Source organism: Leptomonas pyrrhocoris (assembly GCF_001293395.1).
Source record: "Leptomonas pyrrhocoris isolate H10 chromosome Unknown, whole genome shotgun sequence".
Taxonomy (NCBI): Eukaryota; Euglenozoa; class Kinetoplastea; order Trypanosomatida; family Trypanosomatidae; genus Leptomonas; species Leptomonas pyrrhocoris.
Genome location: NW_015438359.1, coordinates 425,551 through 447,309, shown reverse-complemented (window position 1 = coordinate 447,309; position 21,759 = coordinate 425,551). Strand labels below are relative to the sequence as shown.

The window sequence follows — 21,759 nt, the reverse complement described above, 5'->3', positions numbered from 1 at the left end:
GCTGTTGCTTACCCTTGCCTTCCCCGTTTTCTAGTTGTCAGGGGTCAGTACGGCTGTTCAGTGAAAGGAAGGAGATCGCACGTGTGCAGGTAGTTCAACTCGCCGGACGAGCTCACGTGGCCGCCGTCTGCCACCTCTGGCTCTGCTGTCCTGCCCACACGCCCACAGCGGCACAGGTGGTTGTCGGCACCCGCCACAGCATCGCCTGCTGAACCGTCCGTCGCCATCGTCGTCGTCGCCACCACGGATGCTGCACCGGCGCCGTTCATCAGGCGGAACGTCCGTCTGTCCTCCGTGATGGAGAACCAGACCACACGTCGAATGGCGAACTCGCGATGGGAGAGGCTGCCCGGAGGGCCAGGAAAGGTTTCCGCCAACTGCGCTGCTTTTGGACACGTCGACGTCGAGTACTGCGGTGGCCGCTGCGTGGCAGACGGCTGCGCCATTGACGGGGAGCTCAGCGACGACGCGGAAGGCGAGTTCACCGGGCGTGGTCCAAAGAGGCAGGGTGCGTCGAAGGTCTCACAATAATTGCTGCTCGTGCCGAACTGCAGCGCCTCGTCAACGAAAAGCGCGGCGCCGCTTTTGCCCGCACCAAGGGCGAGAAAGCGTGGATTGCACACCACAAACTTGCGATTGTCTAGCCGGCCGGACCAGCCGTATTTGGTGAGCAGCGGCGCTCGCGGGACAACGCCGCGCACGGAGGACGAATGCAGCGATCGGTGCACCACAGCCTTGCCGCCAGCTTGAGAAGGACTCGTCGGTTTGCTGGAGGAGGGCGGAGTGGCAGACGCACCAGTTACCGTCGCTGCGGCGGTGAGCGTGGGAAGCGAGGACGACTTTTTCGCTGCTGTCGCCCCAGCACTCGCGTCCGCCAACGACGGTGATGCGGCCGCCTTCTCAGCTCTGAATTTTCCGTTCACCGCCTCCGCGCTCGCATCGTCGTCTACGCGCTCAACGGTCATGTGTGTGTGCCGTGGCACGGGCACGTGGGTCTGCTCTGCGCCGTCCGACAGGCGAGCGAGACCCGGCACCGATCGCAATGCGCCAAGAGGAGGGGAGTTTAAACTGCTGTTCTCGTTGCTTGACGGTGAGACGCCGCTCCTGCTTAGCGAGCGCGCAGGCGCTCCACCGGCCGCGGCGTTCTTCGTCCCTTGACGGTCACGCACGCCTTCCCCTGCCGCTTCCTTTGCTTTTGATGCCGCTGCGGCAGCGGTGGCTTGTTGCTCCGCCCATATGGCAAAATCACGTTGCATCCACACACCACAATCCGGCGACAGCCCTAATTGATCCAGTCGGAACACGTACGATTCCTCCGAGCCAAAATAAATGTTGGCTGCGTGATGGGCCAGGCTCGGCACCACCGGTGTAAAGCAACCAATGACACCGTAGGGCAGTGTGCCACGCAGCGCACCGTACCGCAGTGAGCGCGCTCGGTGCACCTGCTGAAAGGACTTTGAGTTGCCCGACGCAGCCGGCGAGTTGCAAATAGAGGAGCCGGCGGAGACAGACGGGTCCATTGGTGCATCATCGCGTTGGTAGACGAAAAGCAGCCCAAAAGCGACGGTCTTGGCGCGCCTCTGCTGCTCCTCGACCGCCTCCATGCATCGGTACAGCGTGGAGAGGCTGAAGCCGTCCCGCGCCGTGTCGAAGCAGAGCCTCCATGGATAGTTCTGCCAGCGGGGCGGCAGAGAGAGCAGCACCTCGTGCAGCTCGCACTTCGACAGCGGCAGCGGTGGCTGCGGAAGATCCTGACTCGTGGCGAAGAGCTGCACCGCCTTCAATCCACAGCGGCAGGCTGTGCACTGAAGTCGGCTGCGGGGGTCTGCACGAAGGGATGGGTCATCGAGGTTGCAAGGCAACGCTGCACCAGTGTCGGATGCCGTGCCCGGCAAAGCATGCGGAGGAGGGTGGTCATCTGCGTAGAGGGCGGAGTGACGGGATGCCGTGTGGCGGCGAGCGGCGTCCAGCAGCTTTCCGCGCACCTCGGGGCGGTATTGGAAGCAGTTGAGGTAGGAGTCGTAGAAGTGGCAGCCAGGAGGCGGGAAGGTCGGCACGATGCGGCGGGCCGTGCCGGGCGGTGTAATGTAGTGGGATAACACCGCTTTCTGTGAACCACGCGAAGACGGTGAAGGTGGAAGGGCGCCGCCGCTGGTGTCCATGACGCGCCTTCGTTATGTATATGAATATGTGTATGCGTGGGTCCGTGCGTGGTGTTGTGTGTGTGGTGGTGGTGGTGGTGGTGGTGGAGGTAGACGTCGTACGAGGAACGTGAGACCCAATCAACGGGGAAAGACACACCAGCACCCGACCGCGCACACAACGCAAGGACTACGCTCCAAAATAATGACCCGCGTACGCTGAGCCGCTTCCAAACAAACCAAGAAAAAGAAAGAGGTCGAAGACGATGTGCAACCGGAAAACAAGAGCGAACGCATATATATATATCATGTCAGCGACGTCGTCAACGAAAGAGAAGTACTCGCAGCTGTTTGTGGCGATAGCGATGGCAACAATGGTAGAAGAGAGGGAAAGGAAGAAGACCCGTTGGGGCTCCCGCCTGCGCTCGTACAGGCATGCAAATCCACAAATACATACGCCTCCACCACGTATCCGCTGGGGGGAGGGGAGGGAGGGTGGCGAGCGATATATAGATAGAGGCGCCAGCGCTGACAAACAAACAAAAACTCACTGAAAAGGAAGAAGTGGAGGTGAAAAGAGAAGTGTACAATGAAGATCCACTACGTACGCAACGCCACCCACCTTTCACGTACGCGAGCTCCGGTCAACGGAAGGCGCACTGAAATGGAAAACAAGGGCTGAAAGAGCAGAGACGAAATGAAGCGGAACAGACAAAATAATGACGGAGAAACGGGAGTAGGAACACCTCCGCTGCTACTAGGCAAGAAGTGTATATATATAGACAGTGAATGTCAGTAACTCGAAGTCGCTCGCGAAGTGCGTAGCGGAGAAGAAAGAAAGAGAAAAAACGGCGTGGGTTTTGATTTTGTTGTTGTTGATGTTGAGGCTGGAGGATGAAAGGCACCGCAGGGTGTATCTGACGGTGCGCACACCACCGCTGGCAGAACCAAGAAAAAAAAAGGCGAATCAATGAGAAGAAAGAAGGGGAAGGAAAGACGGTAAAAGTAAACGAAGGTTAGACGAAGAGACACAGCGGAGGTGAAAACAAATCCTTTCTACCAGCCAATTCTTCTTATCATTGCGGTGCCGCGATGAGCAGGTGCGGGCGTTTCGATCCCTGCTACATGCGCTGTTGATGCTCAGGCAGTTCATCCTTACTCCGGGGTTTCTTCTGGTGTGTCTGTGTGCTTGAAAGGGAGGCGAGGGAACAGCTCACTGGCGTCAACGCGCAACGCATGAGGAAAAAAGAAAACGCCGTTTTCATATCGCGTTAATAATAGTATATCGCTTCTCTTTCTTTTCGGTAAATGCAAAGTACGCGCGTGATTCTCGTAGTAGGCCTTGCCAGTAGCTGGTGCCATTCCCCACCTGGGTTCCCAGCAGCAGCAGCAGCAGCAGCAGCAGCAGCAGCAACAGTTACAACCGAAGCCGCAAGGGAGAAAGGCACCAACGTAATTTCGATAAGGATGCTAAGAAACCTGGAAAAAAAATGTGAATTGTAGCGAATCAGCAGAACGAGAAAACAAAAGAAACACGTGTGTGATCGGCATCACACTCATGTGTTGTTGCCGCTGCTGCTTTTCATCTCTTCACTCGCACGGTGCGCACTCACACACACACACACACACAGCAACGAAGGGAGTCAGACCTTGTAACCAATCTCGTATCCCTCTTGCACCGCTTGCAGCATATCCTGCTCGCCATGGCCGTCCCCCGTCACGCTGTCGCGGCACGAGCCGCACGTGTACAGCGCGAAATCCCTAATCATCTCACCCCGCGTGTTCGCCCCGTCCTTCATCCATTCATACACCCACGTGCCGTACGTGATGTTCGGCAGCATGCCGATACACCACACGATCGTGTCACACGGGACGTAGAACTTCCGGCTGTCTGGCGGCAAAATGGAGATGTGTACTCCGCCCGCATCGAAGTTCTCAATCATGCCGTGCCGAATGACGGCGCTGTCGTGGTGACGGATCCACCGCTTCTGCGTCCAGCCCCAGCCACGCGACAGGTCCGCGTCCTTGTCCGCCTTTTGGAAGATCGTCACCTCGCGGTTGTTGCGTGGCATGCGCACCTCTGGGTGTTCTAGAACCGTACCCTGCTCCAGGTTCACCCCCCACTCATCCAGGTAGAAGGAGACCTCCCGCGCCACACGCGGGTCATGCAGCAGGAAGGACGCGACGTCGTGCGAGATGGCGCCGTTGCCGATGATCACCACGCGTCGACCCGCCGTGACGCTGCCGTCGAGAATGCGGCTAAAGGGCACAATCAACGGGCACTCCGACGCACCGGGGAAAACGTGCGAGGAGATTGCCCGCGGCACCGACCCGTGCGCCATGACGACCGCGTGAAAGAACTGGTGATTGCGCGCCACCTCCTCGCGGGTGAACTCGGTGTTGAGGCGCACGTTGATCGACGACTGCCGCAGCTGCCGCGTCCAGTACTCCAGCACCTCCTGGTAGCTCTCCTTGCCCGGGACGCGCTTCGCCCAGTTCAGCTGACCGCCAATCACGGCGTTCCTTTCGAAAAGGGTCACGTCGTGGCCCCGGCGCCACAAGGTGAGCGCACACGTCACACCCGCCGCCCCGGCACCGACGACGGCGATGGTTTTGCGGTACTTTGCCGGCTGCCAGCCGCGCTGCAGCTCGTAGCCGGAGATGGGGTTCAGCGCGCAGGTGATACGCTGGTGCTTGTACAAGCGGTTCACACAGTGATTGCAGCCGATGCAAGGGATGCTGTCCTCGCTGCGTCCTGCGGCGGCGTTGGCGATGTACTGCGGGTCCGCCAGCAGGGGACGAGCGAGGCCGATCATGTCACACACGCCCCTGTCGAGGAGCTTCTCCGAGAGCTCGAGGGAGTTGAGGCGATGGGACGCTACCACCGGCAGATCCGCCGCGCCGGCCGCCACCAGGCGCTCCTTCACCAGTTGACACGCCCGGGTGAAGGCTCCGTGTGGAACGTAGGCGGACAGCGTCTGCACCGGAGAGTCATGCATGCCGACGCTGGTGTTCAGGATGTCGACGCGGCCGCTCTTGGCGAGCACCTCGGCGCACTGCAGCGTCTCCGCCATGGAGCTGCCGCCGACCTTTAAGTCGTGCAGACAGAGCCGCACGGAGACGACGAACTTGCCAGGGTGGGCGAGAGAGTTCTTGATTGTCTCGAGCACGCGAGCCGTCATCTCAATGCGGCGCTCCAGCGACCCGCCGAACTTGTCGCGGCGGGTGTTTACCGCAGGGGAGAGGAAGTTGTGCAAGAGGCTGCCCTCACTCACGGGTATTTCGATCCCATCAAAGCCGGCCTCCTCGGCGAGCCGCGCGAACCGCTCGTACTCCGAGACGACGTAGTTGATCATAAAGCCCGGAATGCGAAGCGGGAAGGCGCGCGGAAACGGCTGCACCGTGGAACGGGCGGACGTGGAGGAGAGGAAGAAACGCTTGCGGGCGGCACGGCCGGAGTGGAAGGCCTGCGCCAACACGTAGCCGCCCTCCTGGTGCACCGTCTTCGTCACGCGTGACAGCGCCTTGGCCGCGTCAAAGGTGCCCAAGGTCAGCGCATCTTTCTTCCAGCGACCGAACTTCGAGGTGCCTAAGCCGCCGACGACGATCAGCTTCGCCCCGAAGTGGGCGCGCTCCCCAAAGAAGGCCGCCATCGCGGACATGTGCGCGTCGCTGCACAGCGGCAGCTCGTTCTCCATGTTGAGGTAGATCGGCTGCATGTAAAACCGGTTGGGGAGCTCGATGTGAGGACTAATGCGAATGGGCGTGAACAGCTTCGGCCCTGCGATGACCGCCGTCGCGGCTGCCGGCGTTAACGGTGAAGGCATCTCGAGACACTAAACCCTAGAGAGAGAGAAGAATACGCATATATATATATATATATATATATTTGTGTGTGTGTCTACAACAACGTCAAGTGCACCGCCGCTTCTCCGTTCCGTCCCTTGCCTCCAAATTCGAAACACTCGCCACGTGAGAACTCTCTCCGTACTATTATATATAAAGAAACAGAACGATAGTACAAAACAGTTAGCGAGATGAAAGAAGGAGATGGACGCGATGGAAGTTGAGAGGAGACGTGCACCCGCCGTTGAGCTCATTCGTCAGCACGTTCGTGGGGTCACGCCATCCGACGCAGGTGCCTTGATTGAATCCTCCCGCAGCCTTCACAACTTTTGCGCGGTGAAAGGGCAGAGGATGAAGGATGCTTCGCCTCCACCAAGGACTTGTTAACAGACACAGAAAATAGTTCTCGTCCTTTAAGCCGTATCAACACAAGAAGACTAGGATGCTCGCATCTTGTTATCGCGGCTATTCGTCAGAAGAGCGGCAGCGGTTGCAGACGCACTCCGCACAGCTTCCTTTCCTTGCGCCTTTATTGCTTTCGATGATATATATATGGAGCCCTCATTACAGCAGCAACCAATGCACATGACGCGTGTCATCTCCCACCAGCGCCTCTTCAACAATATATATATACGAAAGCCAACGCCGACAGCACAGCGCCATGCCAACAACGAATGCGCTCGCGCAGCTCTCTCTACCAGCTCACCTAGCTCCTGCGCTTCCACCACCACGACGCCGTACAACTGCGCAGCGGTAAGAAATTTCGAAGTGAGAGTCAACACGCTGCGCAGACGGGAAGCACGACAACGAACGGCGACGCAGAGAATGAAAAGAGGCGAAAAGGAAGTAAGCAGCGCGGCCTGCCATCGAGAGTCCTCTTCGGCACAGAAGAAGGGACTCCACCGCGCCCAGCCGCCGCTGCTGCGGAGCATTTCGTCTTCCACATCGTCATGGTGTGCGCCCTCTCAAAAAAAACAAAAAAACCCGGCTCAGCTGCGCGCCCTCTTCGCACCGGCTTCTGTATCAGCAGGCGAAACCACATACACACACACTCGCACACACAGAGACGGAGATTGTGAGAGAGGACGATGTCCGATACAATGAGACACGCACAAGGGAGAAGAAGGGAGGGAGAGGAGGGGGGAGATAGTTTATACCGCAAACGAAATCAGAAGAAAAGACAACGAGCCAGTGTTTCGTTTTTTTCTTTTTTGAAAAAGAGAAGGAGAAATAATAACAGCGAAAGAGGAATGGAGACGTATAAAGCGTGTGTGACGGAGATCACCCAAAACGGCCTTCGCCAGAACACACACACACACACCGAAACAAACAGAAGGAGAAGAAAACGGACGCGAATGCGTGGAACAGGGAAAGGGTTCGCGGGTGACCTCACTCGTCACCTTGCCGTCTCCTACCCGCTACCTCCAATTCGATTTAGGGGGGGGGAGGGAGGGGAGCGTTCCTCCTATCCAGACAGCTCCCGAGGCATTGGTAGCCCATACAGTGTCTGCACAAACCGCATGTCCTCCCGCGGCAACGCGCACGCCGTCACCCCGCTCGTCGGCCACACATCCATCACGCCGTGGATGCGGTCGAGTCGCTGCCGGCACGTCAGGCCGCTCGGGTTCACCTCGACCGGCTCCGGCACGCGGGTAAAGGCCGCCGCATTGGTGGGGCCGCGGTCCGCCTCCGCGTAGGGAACCCGCATCGCCTCCAGCTGCGCCCACGGATCCTCCGCCGCTGCGGAAGGGGGGTTGGAGGGCGCCCCGCCAGGACCTTTGTTGCGCCGCGGGACAGCGGGAAGCGTCGCTGTCGGCACGTTGTAGCTCGCCAGCGTCGCGAGCTCGTCGTCGGGCAGCGCGGGCAGCTGCGTCATCCACGGCTGCTGGCCGCCGTTGCCGTTCTGGTTATTGTTGTAGGTTGCGTTGTCCGACAAGAGGGGGGTCTGGTGCGTCGTGTCGATGCCACGCCCGGGGGAGCCGGCGGCGCTGGACGGTGACTTGTCGGCGGAGTCGTAGTTAGCGCTATCGAAGGTGGCGGCGGAGAGGGCAGGACCGGGGCCGGCACCGAGGCCCGCTCCCCCACCGGCCCCACCGCGGCCGACCTCGTCGCTGCGACACCACTTCTGCAGCAACACATCAACGTGTGCGTCGCGAATCCCGCTGAAGCGGATTTCAAGCTGCAGGGTTGCGGCGTCCACCACGCCCACCACCTTGCGCCACCCGCACTGGCACGGCAGTTTCAACTCCACCCGCGACGGCTCGAGGCCGCTGCCACGCTGCGGTAGCACCACCAGCGTCACGTCCACATCCGGCGCCGCCAAGGTGTAGTCGTCGCGGTTCTTCAGGGCCAGCACATAGGTGCCCGCGGCGACGGTGAACTCCTTCGCCAAGACCTTCTCCTTGCGTGAGAGGGGGTAGGTGGCGCCGTCCTGCAGGTACACGGTATCCTCCGGGGCGTAGCCCTCCTTCGTCACCTGATCCACCAGCTCAATCGGCAGCAGGATGTGATCCGTCTTCTTCACAATGTTGTCGCAGCGTGTCATGTAGGCGGCCATCTTGCCCGCGCAGAACTCGGCCAGGTTCTTCGAGTACTGCGCGTTGCGGGGGTTGCGGTCAGTCAGGGCGGTGTGGCGGACGTAGTTGAGAATTTGAATTCCCCGCACGTACTGCTGGTAGACAACGTCGTAGCTCTGCAGGAGGCGGCCGAGCTCGTTGCGGTAGCGGCTGCTGCTGCTTATGCGCGTCTTAGTGCGGTCCACGTCGTACTCGCGCTGCTCGCACTGGCGCAGCAGGTCCAAACCTTCCGCCAGAAGAAGCTTCTGCGTCATCGTGGGTAGAGGCGGTTAAGGGCTTGATGAAGTGCGCACAATCCCTTTGATGATGTTGTTAGCGGTGTAGAGGAGGTCGCTTTGTTTGCGCAGAGTGGCAATAATAGAAATAATAGAAATAATAGAAAAAGATAACAAATATAGCTTGAAGCAACACACCACGAAGCGTACGAGAGTGAACTTTAGCTGGAATGTGCGAGAGGTGAGAGGCTCCTTCACTGCGACAATGCAGGAAAGGAAAGGAAGAGGAAGGGAAGGGAGAGTAAGGCCAATGCTACCCCAAAACACCCCCGGATGCGGGTTCGCAGCAACGATGAAGAACGGAAAGCGAAGAGAGAGAAGGAGCGCCACAGGCAGAAAAGGAATTGAACTCGGCGGTGATCATCACAGGCGAGAAAAAAAGAAGAAGAGTTAAAAGCAGCGCTGATCCTTCGGTGCACAAAGCTGACGGTAGCGAGCTTACAAGGCCATTACGACCCACGAGAGCGCGCAGCCACCACGTCACCGCATCCTACGGGTTCCGCGCTGTTGCAAAAAAAAAAACCCGCGGTCGCCGTTGTTGATGTTATCGGGTTGCTTTAATCTTCGCATCTCCCTTTTTTGTTGTTGTTTAGGAAGGTTCTCGCCACGAGCAAGAAGCAGAGGAAAGAAGGGGCGGCACACACACACGCGCGCGTTTCCTCTTCACGAAGGCGCAACGCCGCAGACAAACACAAAGAACAAAGAGAGAAGAGCGCGCCATACAGCCTCGGTCCGTCCCTCTTCTCGCTGGCGGCGTACGCTGCCCACTGCCCTCACAACAGTTTCAGCTGACCCGTCACCTCGTCAATCAAGCTCTTCGGCCCGGGTCCCACCGCCACGACCGTCTTGCTGCCCGGGGCTATCTGGGTACGCCCTGCGTCCCGAATAACACAAAACGGCAGCTGCACCTCCTTCGCGTGCTTCGCAATCGCCATTAACGTCTCCTCATCAGGGCACTGCAGCGCCACCTTCGAGCACCCGCTGACGTGCCACGCAGCGTACCAGCGCAGCCACAGCTGCGAAGTGCTGTCCAACGTCATCGTCGCGTCTGAGGAAGCGGCGACCTGCCTCGATTTGATTTCTAGTATCTCTTCCACAACGGCCACCGCGGCGTGGGCGCACTGCGCCGCAATCTTGCCGTTCCCCATCTTCAAGTCCTTTCGCACGACCAAGGTCATCTTTACCGGCTCTCCCACCGCTGCAAGACTGCTGAGCTGCCTGCACCTCTCCACCGGCCATCGAAGCCACGACGTCATGCAGCCTTTCATGAGAAAGGAGAGCACAAGGGTGAGTAGAAAGGCCGCACCGAAGCCGGTCCAGAAGGGTCTCACGACGGTCAGGTGCACCTCGTCGGTGCCACCGGAGACAAGGACGCTCAGGGTGTCGATGAGGAACGATGACGTGCTGAGCGCAACGCCGGCTGTCGCAGAGCGCATGTACACTACCTTAGAAATACGTGTATGTAGAGGGAATGGGGGCGTGCTCCTCGTTCGGGTGTACGCTGCTCTTCTCGCGAGTTTCCACGGAGCCCAAAAACCGAAGTTCCTTTGATAGCACACACGACACGAGGAGAAAGAGAAGAGAGGGGGGAGGAAGAGGAATTGCAGTGTTCATCGTCCATTACTGTAAACGTACTACTATTAGTTGAGAACAACAACAAAGACGATGCGCTGACCTCGCCACCGATCCGCTTCGCACAGACGCACGCACACACTGCACTCGTGCGCAAGGTGCGAAGGCGATACTACCAGCAAGGAAAGAAGAAGAAGAACAGCAATGAGGTGCCGCACCTTTTCGCCTCCTTCCCTCGCGCGACGTTGCAACGTCGCGCACTTCGTTTCTCAAGAAAGAATCGCATTCCAAAGACACGCTGCTGCGCTGCATTTAGACTGCGATGATGCGCCTCAACGCTCACTTCTTCCTTTGATTTTTTTTTAAGCGTGCCGTTCCCTCTTCTCCTATTGTCCTTCTTCCTTTCTTCCTTCTTGGGTTACGGTAACGCAGATAGCTCTATCGAAACACCACGACAATCGCCGTCGTGTTATCGTTGCCGGACAACGTGTTCACCACGTACTCCGTCAGCCGCCGCGCCGCCGTCTGCACCGCTGAGGAGCGCGAGGCACTGCCGCAATCCACGGCGTCCGGCGTCGTCTCCGGGAAGCAGCTGCCGCCGTCATCGCCGCAGGGGGTGCGGAACGCCTGTGCGGGATACGCGGTGATCGGCCGGCGCAGCGGAGTACTATGGAGCAAGTCATCCAACGGAGCAGGAGTGGGTGTACCGCACAACTGCGACGCTCCATCAGCCGTCGCTGCCCGCTCCCGTGTAGCTTTCGTGGAAAGGGTGAACGATGAAGACAGAGAACTTGTAGGCGGCTGCGCGAGATCGCTCGCCTTGGTATCGACCCCAGTCGTCCGCGCCAGTTCCGCAAAAGAAACGCCATCTCCTGACGTCACGACTGGTGATGATGCCGTTGCTGCCTTCGGCCGTTCGTGCGGCGCTTCCGATTCCGACTCGAGCTCCTTCAGTTCATTGCAGACGAAGTTTAAAACTTCCTCGGAGGTCATACTGTCCCAGACGCCGTCCGACGCGATAATCAGCACATCATCGCGGTGCACCTCCCACTCGTAGACGTCTGCGATGTTGCTCACTGCGTTGCCCGTCAGCACGGCAGCGGGCCGCGAAGGCGACGTGGGCGGGGGTGGCGATGGTCGGTCGTGGAGTGTTTGGTGAGACGGGAAGGAGATGAGGGCAGAAGTGGCGGGAGCGGCTGCTGCGGCGTTGATGACGAAAAGCTCGCGATCGGTGCTGCGCTCGCGGGGCAGGTGGGCGGCCGCCTTTTCCGCGGAGGCGGCAGCGATGGAAGAGGGAGGCCCGTTGAGAATGGACCTCCCCCACTGATCGGAAGCCTGTCCCTCTTCCACGTTCGTGCCACGGGGTGCACCGACGCCTTCACCCTCCCGCTCGCCCTCCGCATTCAGTGTGGGGCGGATATCTCCGCTGTTGTCATCACCGTCGACGGCCGCGGTCGCTGGTGCTCCTCTCGTGTCTTCGCGCGCGTCATTCGGCTCGTCGTCGTCTTTGCGGCTATCGGGCACCGGCGTGGTGGACGCCGACTGCCACTGCAGCGCACGCGCGGCCGTCGTCACTTCAGCGCCCGGCGTGTCACCCCCTGTTGAGGTAGACAGCGGCGATGGAGACGGCGTAGACGCCGCCGTCATCGTGTTCGAGGAGCTGCTGGGTGCGGTGCTGCTTTGCGTGGTCGAGATGGAAGCCTTGGTGCCCAACGCAGGCGTCTGCCGCCCCACCGCCCGTGGCTTCTTCGCAGACGGCGGCGCGGACGCTGCTGCGGCCCACCACTGCGTCGGGTCCACCTTGTACCGGTAGTCGCCCAAGCCTCGTGTGACGTCCAGGCTGCCATCCACGCGACCCAGATCCACCACGCCGCCCACCGCCTCGATTCGCACCTCCTCTGCGGGACAGGAGGAGATGCGGTGGTCGGTGGTGGACAGCAGCAGCTGGTGGGTGTGCTTGTTGCCGATGATGGCTCGACTGTCGCCGAGATTCGCAATGCATAGCCGATACGTATCCATAGCCGCTGCATCGACCTCTTCCTCTCTTCTAACCGTAGGACTACTACGGCCACTGTTGTTGCGGCTGCTCCTGTTATCCTTCGCCGTTTCGCCGCGCTCTCGCTGTAACTGTGTGGTGGTCCGTGGTGCCCCGGCGCACGAGTCACGCGGACACCCATCACGAGAGACGGAGGCGAAGGGAGGTACCTTGTAGAAGGCCACCACACTCGCCGTCGATCCAGCGTCGCGGCGCTGCGTCGAGGCGCGCCCACTCGTCTTTCGATGGACAGCGTCGTACAGGGTGAGGTCGAGATGCACGAGAGACTGCACCAACGCTGCGCTGATTACACGCTGAAACCCTGCCGATGCCGCGGCGGCAGACGCCTCGCTCACGTCGGTGGCTGCGTGACCCATGGCCCCTGCGCCTTCGGTATTCGCGGAGGGCGACAACGAGGGGAGAGTAGCCGCTGCGGTCTTCAACGCCTCCGGCGGAAGCCGCAAGGCGGCGACTCGTCTCTTTTCCTCTGACCACTGTGCCCAGTACTCCTTCACGGCAAACTCAAAGTGTTCTGGGAAGTACTGCGAGGCGAGGGAGGAGATGGTGTCCCCGCAGTGCCCGTCAAAGACGCCGAAGCACGTGAAGGCGATCGGCTCTGTGTGGAGATCCAGCGGCACACAGCAGCGTGTGTGGGCCGCTTCAGGTTTGGAAAGGTCTACCAACGACGGTCCACTCTCTGTGCCTCTTCCTTCTCGTCTACTAGCCTGCTCGACAACACCGCCGTCGCACCCTTCGCACGTCGCCCCTCCGCGGACGAGCAGGTCGGGTGCCAGCGTCACGCTGTCCTCCTGCCGGCTGCGCGATCCCCGCAGCGAGCTAAACGCGTAGTGGAACGAACTCGCTGGCAGCCGCATCTCCCGCACGCCGCCCACGCCTGCCGACGGCGCCGCTGCGTCGTCCAGCGGGCGAGCAGACAACGCCGCGCCGCGCCACGTTTGTCGCGGTGACGGCGGCGGCTCGTCCCCCTCAATCGGAGGCGGGAAGGACGCAGCAACCGCAACGCCCTCGCCATCTCCACCAAACACCGGCGACGGCCGACGCGACCGCCCAACCGCGGAGGAGGAGGCCATCAACGAAAACGTGGACGACGTTAAGCTGGCCGCCAGCGAGGAGGAGCGGGGAAGCGTCACCAACGGCGGTGGCGGTACGAGCTGCAGCAGCGAGGAGAACCGCGAAGGAGAGCCCAAGACGTCGTCGTGGATGTTATTATGAAAATCCTTATCCTCTCTGGCATTGTCTCCATCTGCGATATGGGCCGCGCTGCTGCAGCGGTCACCATCTATGGTCTGTCGATGCCTGCCGTGTGTGAGCGGCACGGCTGTGTCCTGCATTTCCTCTATGTTCGGATCATTGCCGACGGCAGCAGCAGCGCGCTTCTCTTGTGCATCCGTAAATGTTTGGTGTACGCCAAAGCTGCGCTGCTCGTGTGAAGGCGCACGGCCATCGATGCCGCCTGCACGTTCCACCGGGCTATTAAAACCGCGAATGCTGTCTGTGGGCCCTCCCGCAGATCGCGGACCTTTAAACGCGTACGTCGGAGACGAGCCCCCTGAAAGATCTGGCGGAAGCTGTGGGGCGGACCCCGAAGTCGAAGAAGACTGCAGACCGCACAGCTCCGACTCCACACCGTCGCACACGCCACCCACCACGTCTGCGCTGGCAGCAGCTGCAGCAGCAGCAGTGCCGTTGGGGTTCGCCGTCGTAGGCGATGGAAGGGATACAAGAGAGCACAAGGGAGCGGCGTGCCCGTCAGCTTCCGCTGCCGCCGCCGGCACCTCCACAAAACTGTAGGAAGAGGTCGGCGGAAAGGGCGAGGGCGACAGCGACGGTCGCACGCTTCGATGGGGCGGAAGGACGCAACGAGACTTTCGTGGAATGAGGTCAGCTGACGCTACTGCTGGTGCTGCCACTGTTGTTGTATCGGTCCTGTGAACAGGATTGCAGAACGTGTTCGCAGGGTCGTGCAGCGGGCTGGTGGTGCCCTGGGAGGCAACGTCTCGTCGGTCCGTCGGATCAGCAAACGCCATACTTCCAGCGTACGAGTCTGCGTGGCGCTGGTGATGGTGGTACACCGCAGGCGTCAGCTCACACGGCGAGACGCACGGCGAGGTCCGCGCTGGCAGCAGCGGCGTAGGCGGCGGCGTCGAGCAGGTCGAGATGCGGCCCGGCGTTGGTGTCCTGGGTTGTGCGGGCTGTGAGGAGAAGACCAACGGCGCACACGCGACAGAAGAATACAGCGTCAGACGAGGGTGTGTAGGCTGGGAGGAAGGGTGGAAGGTCGGAGTGCCTGGCGTCACTGCTCCTATCGCTGCCGCTGCATCAAGAGAGACACAGCTCCGACCACCACCCAGACGAGCGCACTCGCTGGACGAGTTTCGCAGCTCAGGACAGTGGAAGCTTCCGCGTTCTGCTCTCGCTGAAGCGGTGAAAACTGGTGAGGCGGACGCCGGCCGACCACTGCGAAGGCTCGCATCGCCGCTGCCTCTAAGTGACATCAAATTGCTGCTCTCACGGCTCCGCTGCTGCTGTTGCTGCGGCGGCGGCGGTTGCCCCAGCGTCGGTGTGCGCGCTCCGGAGTCGTGCCGCTGCGAGGTCAAAGGAAAGTCCCACGCGGACTCGTTCGCAGGCGTCGCTGGCAGCGGCGGAGAGCAGCGTCGCGCCCCGCGGGTAGGGGTATCCCCGTCCGCACATGAGCCCCACCCAGAGTTCACGCCCTCACCGGCAGCGGTGTCATTCGCCTCCGTCATGAGGTTGGCTTTCGCTGACGTGGGTGACCAGGGCGAGGCACAGCAACTCCGCAGCGTTGTCGCCGTCCGCGACGACAGCTCCGACGGCGAAGTGCTGATGTGCAAAGGGGCGTACCCCCTGCTCCGATCGACCAACGGAGACACAGGCGGAAAGGGAGCTGCCTGCGACGCCGAACGCGAACTGTCGCGCGGTGGAGTGCAGGTGCCGTAGGCGGTGAGGCGGCTGTGCGCCGGCACCGGAGCCGTGTAGAGTGCGGGCTGCGCCGCTGAGGTGGAAGCGTTGATCGCCGTTGTGGTGGTGATGGAGGATGCGGCTGTTGTGGGTTCTGGAGGCGCGAGAAGCGCCGTCACCGGCAATGACGCTGCGGCGGCGGGTCGTGCGTAGAGGCACGAGCTCGCTCCGCCTTCCGCTAGAAGCTCGCCGTGGTGCAGCGGCGCACAGGTTCCCCTGCGTCGGGAATGATCGAAGACGCCTGGGCCTTCTCCTTCTTCGACTTCCTCCTCCACTTCTTGTTCCGCTTCTTCCTCTTGCTGTTTCGGCACGCCATCGGTGCTTGCCATCAGCGGACAGGTGCTGCTGCGATCCCTTTGTTTCCACTCCACGGCTGCTACCCGTGGGTCACTTCGGCCAAGAACCGAATCGCCCTCCACCGCCTCGTGAGACGCCGAGTCGAGCGCCGACGCAAACGTTGACGGCAGGGGGCAGGTTGTGAGACTCGCCATCGCCAGACTGCCAAACAACTCACGCAGTCCCCGAAGAGAGGAGTTGAAGGGCTCGGCACTGCTGGCGCTGTGGTAGGTGTTGTTGCATTGGTGGTGGTGGTGGGGGTGGTGGGGGTGATGGTTACTGTAGTTGCTGCCGCTGCCCGGACATAAACCCCCACCGGGGGAGGGCATCTGCGAGGCGGGAGAGGGGGAGCCTTTCCGCGCCCATGCGTGCCCACGCTGCCGCTGCTTCATCATTTTGGCCGGAATGGACACCGGCGACGTCACTCGTGAAGTCGCCGCGCACGGGAAGACCGCAAACGGCGGCGCGACGCTGCTTGGGCAGGGCGAGAGGGGCGTTCGGAAGCTGCTCATATCCAACCCCTCCGCAGGAGAGATGGAGGCGGAGGCATCGAATTCGCTTCCGACGTTGCCGTCCACATTCGTGGTGGCGATGCAGAACATGTCGGACTCCGGCAACTCCGCCGCGCAGGTGTGCGCGTCGCTGAAGAGGTTGCGTGGCACCGACGGGCTTATCGCTCGCCGACGCCCGCCGTGGCAGCCGCCGGAGGAATCCGCCGGGGAGAGGTTCAGCGCCATCGCGGGGAGAGAAAGCCGCACAACCTCGCCGGAGCTGGAGAGCGCGTTGCAGTCGTGTTGTCGTGGTGGCGGTGGTGGTGTTTGGGCCGCCCCATCCTTCTCCTTCAGCGCATCTAACAAAATCGGTGCGTCTAGCTCGGTGGCGCTGTCCTCCTTGTTCTGTGGATGAAAGACGAAGACACTCGCTGAAGGGGCTGCGCGGCGCGTCGGCGACGGCGGCCGCGACAACCCACGCACCGCAGATCGCGTGCGGTCACCGCCCTCCTCGCCTCCCGCGCTCCTCAAAACTTCGGCCGTGTCCTGCGCCACGGATACGGTGCTCACCGAGCTCTCCCTGTACGGCGTGTTGTTGTAGTTGGACGCTGCTCGAAGCCACGAGTTCGGTTCCGCCACCTCTGTTCTGCCGGCTTCGCTCGCCTCGTCAGCCGACACTCCGGCGACGTCGGCCGAGGAAGCACACGCCAACAGCTCCAGTAAGTTCGATTCGGTGCCCATCGCGGCCGGCACCGCCGTCCCGGAAGAAGTGCGAATCGGTGAACGACCAGACACGCTGCCGCCGTCGCGTGCGCCGTGGCTGCTGTGCAAGCAAGCCGCGTCACCGCCGATGCCCTCACCCACACGCATCGACTTTTCGGCCCATCCATCGCCGTCCGCGTCGGCGTCGTGGAGGAAAAGTACGCGCGACGCCGCCGCGGCCGTGGTGGGAATGCGGCTGCGTGCGGTGCCGAACGAGCGCGTATGAACGCCGGCTCCTGCCGCTGCCGCTGCTGAGAGAAATTCTGTCGCTATACTCCCAGATGCCGCTGATGATGCGTGCGTACACCGGGACACAACGCTGGTGGCGGCGGGGGAGCCGTGAACCACCGCCAGCCAAGGACCACCTCGGCGCACCGCCGGTGGCGCGGTGGTGCCGGACGCGCCACGACAGCGACTGGCGTCATCTGTGGAAGCCGTAAAGGTGGACGGGACCGTGGCGGAGGAGGCAGAGCGGAGGGGGGACGGCGTGGCCTCACTTGTGTGATGCGGCGTGGGGGCGTTGGACGACGGCGCCGTTAGCGGTTTGGGAAGCGGTTCATTCCTGTCTTCTAACACTTGGGTGGCCTCCGCTGTGCGACGGAGCTCGGCAGGACCGCTGCGACGGCGACGCTTACCACGTCCCTCACCCGAAGTGTGTGACGTCGCGTCGGACGAGGAGATGGCCGTATCCACTATAATCGACTGCTCCTTGTCTCTATAAAATGCAGCGTCTTTCATGCTATTGACGTTGTAAGAGGGAAACGATGCGACTGCCGCTGCTGCTGCTGATGCTGGTGCTGATGCTGATGTGGCGTGTTCTGAAGACGCACTCGCCACAAGCGCGCAGCGAGCCTCCGGGCGAAGAAGATTACTGGTGTTGCGGAAGAGCCGCAGCGGCGGAGGCGCCGTGGTGGCGTCGGCTGCGGTGGCACGCCGTCGTTCGCAGGAGCCGCTGACACTCGAAACAAAAAATGAAACTGTTGGATGCATGCCTGTAAAGCTCCGCACACAGAGAGAGAGAAAGCAAACCCTGCAACGTCAGCCGTGAAGTGTATAAAACCAGGAAATCGGAAAAGGAAGTGAGAACAATAATAAAAATAAATAATAAAATCGCAGACGGACAAGACACCAAGAGCTACAAACAGAGACGCGCAAAAATCTGTCGATGGATTGGGTCAGGAGTCGCGGGGGAGGAGAGGGGGGCGGGAGAGTGTGGGCGCGAGCTTCCCTCCTACGGTCTCTTCGGCACGCAAGGCGGAAACCACAGCACTAACAGAAAAATATGTAAAGCAAGATAAACAACGAGGTGTTGGAAAAGGTCCAAAAACAAACAAAAAAAGACGAGACAGTAAGAAATATGCGCGTAAAACGGAGAAGAGAACGCAAAAACAATAAGGGAACCGTAGGAGAATAAAAGGAGTGTATATATTGGATGCCGGAGTGTCGAAGCAAACCGCCGCTGCGCATAACAACGATGTAAGTCGCGCCTCGCTCACAGTTTTTTTTTTATCCGGCCCCCATGTAAAACCGAGTTGACGGGTTTGGATAGGCTGGCTTTTTTGTTGTTGTTGTTATGGTGGTGGTGGTGGTGGTTTGATTCAAGTGGAAAAGCGAATTTCTCGTTTCTTTGGGTAGACGTTTACGACGCTATTATTTTCTCCTTTCTATGATTGGGTGGCGCGTTGATTGCTCAGGGGAAGACGGCGACCAGCAGGCGCATTCTACCAGCGCCGATAATTTCTGCTTTGCGTTAACGTTTGTTCTTCTCTGTGCCGAAAGCCAAACTCACCGCACGCGGTCCACGGTGAAACCCGGAAAGGGGAGGGGGGTGGAGAGAGGAAAGAAGAACGCAGAAGGCTGCCTTCACAGAGAGAGAGAGAGAGAGAAGAAGAAGAGGAGAAGCGGAGAAGCGGGGGAAGATGCACGAGAGAGCCCACCCGAAGGGTACGGAGAAGTGTCGAAAGGGACCACGTGGCGACGGACTCACCCGATGCTCGCTGTCGACTTTGCGTCGCATATTGGGAGTGGGACCTGCGTGAAGACTAATCGGTCAAATAATAATAATAATAGTAAAATAAAGGAGTCTCTCTTCCAGAATAGAGAAGAGAGGCGGTAATCCCTGTCTATGTGCTGTTGCTTTCGTTGTTGGCGGTATTGCTGCGGTGAGTAACGCCCTATGTAGGAGCAACAGCGAGCAGCGTACACCGTCAACAGCGCACTCGCTCCTCTGTGGTTGTGTGCTCGCTTTCCTCTTCCAAGGTGCATCACAGCGCCAGATCCGCGGTGGCTACGAGGAACGGAATGAGGAGCACGTCGCACAACTGCCGAATCGCCGCTTCGCTCCCGGTGGTGAGCCGCACACGACCGGAGCGATAAATCAAGCACGAGACCGGCTCCGTTGTGGCGGGTGCTGCGGCCCGGACCGCCTGCGTGTGTCGCTGCCGCTTCCATGACTCCTTTACCGTGACTTTCGCTGACGGATGCAGCTCCTGTAGATCGTGAAAGTCGGAAGCGGGCGACAGTGCCTTTTCCGCCCTCCCCCGTTTCCCCGCTGAAACATCGAACGAAGAAGAAGAACCTTCTGAGACAGGCGGCAGCGACGTCTCCGCCTCCCTGCCGGTGCTCGCACGGGTGCTCTCCAAGCCGTACGGTGCGGCGGACTCGGCAATGAACGTTGACTCCAGAAAAAAGTTCGCCGCGCTCGCCTCCGTCACCCATGCCTCAGGAGAGTGTTGGGTGCCGGCAGCAGCCGCAGTAGAACTGGCGGGCGGCGCTTCTCCACCGACGTGCGCACCGCTTGGCTGTGCGTCTTCGTCCGTCTTCGCCGCTGCGGAATAGTTTGCGGCGCTGGCACTTCCCAAAGGCAGACGCAGTGAGGTCTGGAGAGGGACGCGAGGCGTCGTGAGAACCGACCGCTGCAGGTTCCGTCCAGAGGCAGGCGGAGCTGCTGCGTTCCACTCGAGCAACAGCTGAATGCTGCTCAGCGATGCATTACGACGCACCTTGAAGGAGACGACGTGATGCGGCACGAAGGAGCGCTTGTGCTGCAGATACCGTACGAAGAAAGCCGCGCTGTGTGAGGTCGGTGACACCTCCTTGTGGCCGGCGCAGGTCCAGAATCCGCCGGTGCCATCCGCGTGCTCCATCGTAGCCGTTGCTGAGTTCTCATCGTCCTGATCTTTTGCAGACGACCTGTCCGCGGCCGTCAATTGTGCCCCTGCACCTGACGAAGAGTCCAGCAAGGGCCCGTCACGGTCACGTTGGGTGCTCGCCGCCAAGTACCAGCGCCACCACGCCATCGGCGCATCACCGCGCACGTTCACGCTGGCACGCGCAACCCTCACCGGAGTCGCAGACTTCAACGAGAAGAAAAGGGCTGAGTCAGCAGTGATTTCGCCCTGTGAGGGAGCGCCTGGCGCAGACCGACAGTCGTGTGTATCGGAGAGCGGATACGCCTGACCGACGGCGACACTGGCCGACACCACGGCTGGGGACGCCTCGGCGTTGCCTCGTCTGTTCGTCTCCGCAAAGAAAGCCTCGCGCAGCCCTGCCACTTCGTCCCACCGTGGAGTCGCCATAGATTGGATAAAATCAATCTTCAACGCCGTGTCCGGCAATTCCTCTGCGTGTTCCACCGTACGTCCCTGCTGCGCTCTCGCTCTTTTCCCTTTCACATCCCGGTGCGTCGGTGTGGCGTCGGCGTGTGTTCGCCCCGTCCTGCCAGGAGGACGCGTGAGCAGGAAGGATCGTGGAGACCGCTCATCGTTGCTGGCGAGGGCCGCGGCGAGGGACACACCGGCATCCGTTGGTGCAGTCTCTTTTGCGCCCTCCTCGCACTTTGCACGGCCTACCTCGTCGCTGCCCGCATCCAGCACCGCACGGAGCAGCCGCCGCTCTTCCCTCGCTGCGCGGCGAGCGACGGAGGGCAGGTACGCCTCCCCCAGCATCGCCTGCACGCGGCGCGCGATTCGCAGCGTGGCGGTCACCGCCCCGTAAGTCACCAGGCGCACCACACCGGAGGGCAGCACATACACCGAGGCCCCTCGATAGGCGGTGTGATCCAATACAAACGGAGGGGGGCGGAAGACGCACACCGTTGGGGCGGCCGTGGCGGCAGCGCGCTGCAGTTCCGTGTTCCACAAGCGCGAGGCCAGCTTCGTCAAGTCCACGGATTCTGTGCCACGCGAGACTCCTTTTCGAGAAGGGGAACTTCTGGCAGATTCCGTGACGGATGGGGAGGAAGTCGCGGCGGCCGCCAGCACGTAGGCGTGCGCGCCGTCCACGCCCTCCGCCGTAGCGCGATGCGAGGAGACGAGCGGCGCAACACGCCGTGGCGCTCGTCCTCCCACGCTCTCCGCTGCATGGCTGGTTGACTCAAGCACTTCGTCATCGTCGTCAAGGGTGGGGAAGGGAAACGGGAAGCGAGAGACGATGGTGTGCAGCTTCACGTCCATCGTTGCCGCCTCGGAATGTACCGCTTCGTGATACGCCGATCCCCGGCGATGACAGAACTGTAGTACTATTTTTGCTTTTAAAAAAAGAAAAGAAAAAATAAGGAGAGGAGGCGAGGAGTTCGCGCAGGTTTGAATACGGAATATAAGTCATGGAAGGAAGGACTATCCATGCTGCGAGCCGGTCCAATCCCACGCTTTGTTTCCCAACTGGGTTCATGCAGGTTCTTAAAAGTGTATGCTGTTGCTCGTAGCCGAACAGCACTACGGCGAG

At 60.7% G+C, this 21,759-nt stretch overlaps 6 protein-coding genes across 9 annotated transcripts; all 6 read right to left on the bottom strand.

The window, feature by feature from the left end:
• Positions 1-44: 44 nt before the first annotated feature.
• ABB37_01961 (putative mitochondrial hypothetical protein) lies at positions 45-3,081 on the bottom strand (the record flags this gene model as incomplete). Of its 2 annotated transcripts, none has more annotated exons than XM_015798670.1 (1): positions 45-3,081. In XM_015798670.1, exon 1 carries the CDS (start codon positions 2,160-2,162, stop codon positions 45-47), a length of 2,118 nt encoding a protein of 705 aa, XP_015662148.1. In that variant the 5' UTR covers positions 2,163-3,081. The 2 variants fall into 2 exon arrangements, with proteins under 2 accessions (XP_015662148.1, XP_015662149.1); XM_015798671.1 differs by having other exon boundaries at positions 45-3,060.
• Positions 3,082-3,784: 703 nt separating this feature from the next.
• ABB37_01960 (putative mitochondrial 2,4-dienoyl-coa reductase fadh1) lies at positions 3,785-5,968 on the bottom strand (the record flags this gene model as incomplete). Its single annotated transcript, XM_015798669.1, has 1 exon — positions 3,785-5,968. The coding sequence occupies one exon, from the start codon at positions 5,966-5,968 to the stop codon at positions 3,785-3,787; it is 2,184 nt and encodes a 727-aa protein (XP_015662147.1).
• A 1,484-nt stretch (positions 5,969-7,452) lies between these two features.
• On the bottom strand, positions 7,453-9,093 carry ABB37_01959 (hypothetical protein; the record flags this gene model as incomplete). 3 transcript variants are annotated; one of them, XM_015798666.1, is made up of 1 exon in its annotated part: positions 7,453-9,093. In XM_015798666.1, the coding sequence occupies exon 1, from the start codon at positions 8,815-8,817 to the stop codon at positions 7,453-7,455; it is 1,365 nt and encodes a 454-aa protein (XP_015662144.1). In that variant the 5' UTR covers positions 8,818-9,093. The 3 variants fall into 3 exon arrangements, with proteins under 3 accessions (XP_015662144.1, XP_015662145.1, XP_015662146.1); XM_015798667.1 differs by having other exon boundaries at positions 7,453-9,037; XM_015798668.1 differs by having other exon boundaries at positions 7,453-9,032.
• Positions 9,094-9,611: 518 nt separating this feature from the next.
• ABB37_01958 (hypothetical protein) lies at positions 9,612-10,385 on the bottom strand (the record flags this gene model as incomplete). The annotated part of the gene is made up of 1 exon (XM_015798665.1): positions 9,612-10,385. Exon 1 carries the CDS (start codon positions 10,272-10,274, stop codon positions 9,612-9,614), a length of 663 nt encoding a protein of 220 aa, XP_015662143.1. The 5' UTR covers positions 10,275-10,385.
• Positions 10,386-10,848: 463 nt separating this feature from the next.
• On the bottom strand, positions 10,849-18,897 carry ABB37_01957 (hypothetical protein; the record flags this gene model as incomplete). Its single annotated transcript, XM_015798664.1, has 1 exon — positions 10,849-18,897. The coding sequence occupies exon 1, from the start codon at positions 17,770-17,772 to the stop codon at positions 10,849-10,851; it is 6,924 nt and encodes a 2,307-aa protein (XP_015662142.1). The 5' UTR covers positions 17,773-18,897.
• Positions 18,898-19,298: 401 nt separating this feature from the next.
• ABB37_01956 (hypothetical protein) lies at positions 19,299-21,564 on the bottom strand (the record flags this gene model as incomplete). Its single annotated transcript, XM_015798663.1, has 1 exon — positions 19,299-21,564. The coding sequence occupies exon 1, from the start codon at positions 21,486-21,488 to the stop codon at positions 19,299-19,301; it is 2,190 nt and encodes a 729-aa protein (XP_015662141.1). The 5' UTR covers positions 21,489-21,564.
• Positions 21,565-21,759: the final 195 nt, after the last annotated feature.